Source organism: Egretta garzetta, unplaced genomic scaffold (assembly GCF_000687185.1).
Source record: "Egretta garzetta isolate BGI_Z169 unplaced genomic scaffold, ASM68718v1 scaffold6, whole genome shotgun sequence".
NCBI lineage: Eukaryota > Metazoa > Chordata > Aves > Pelecaniformes > Ardeidae > Egretta > Egretta garzetta.
This window is the reverse complement of record NW_009260080.1, coordinates 460,070-460,300: the sequence shown is the minus strand read 5'-3', so window position 1 is coordinate 460,300 and position 231 is coordinate 460,070. Positions and strand designations below refer to the sequence as shown.

At 65.4% G+C, this 231-nt stretch overlaps 1 protein-coding gene across 1 annotated transcript in view; it reads left to right on the top strand.

The window, feature by feature from the left end:
* Positions 1-231, top strand: part of FZD8 (frizzled class receptor 8) — a 26,816-nt gene that overhangs the window by 25,105 nt on the left and 1,480 nt on the right. Inside the window, 1 exon segment of the mRNA XM_035896802.1 lies at positions 6-224. Within this exon segment, the coding sequence (XP_035752695.1) occupies positions 6-224 (219 nt within the window).

Below are 231 nucleotides of genomic sequence, written 5' to 3'. Positions count from 1 at the left end.
GCCAGGAGATCCCCGGGCCCCTCGGCAAGGGCATCGGCTACAACTACACCTACATGCCCAACCAGTTCAACCACGACACGCAGGACGAGGCCGGGCTGGAGGTGCACCAGTTCTGGCCGCTGGTGGAGATCCAGTGCTCCCCGGACCTGCGCTTCTTCCTCTGCAGCATGTACACCCCCATCTGCCTGGAGGACTACAAGAAGCCGCTGCCGCCCCGCCGCAGTGTCTGCG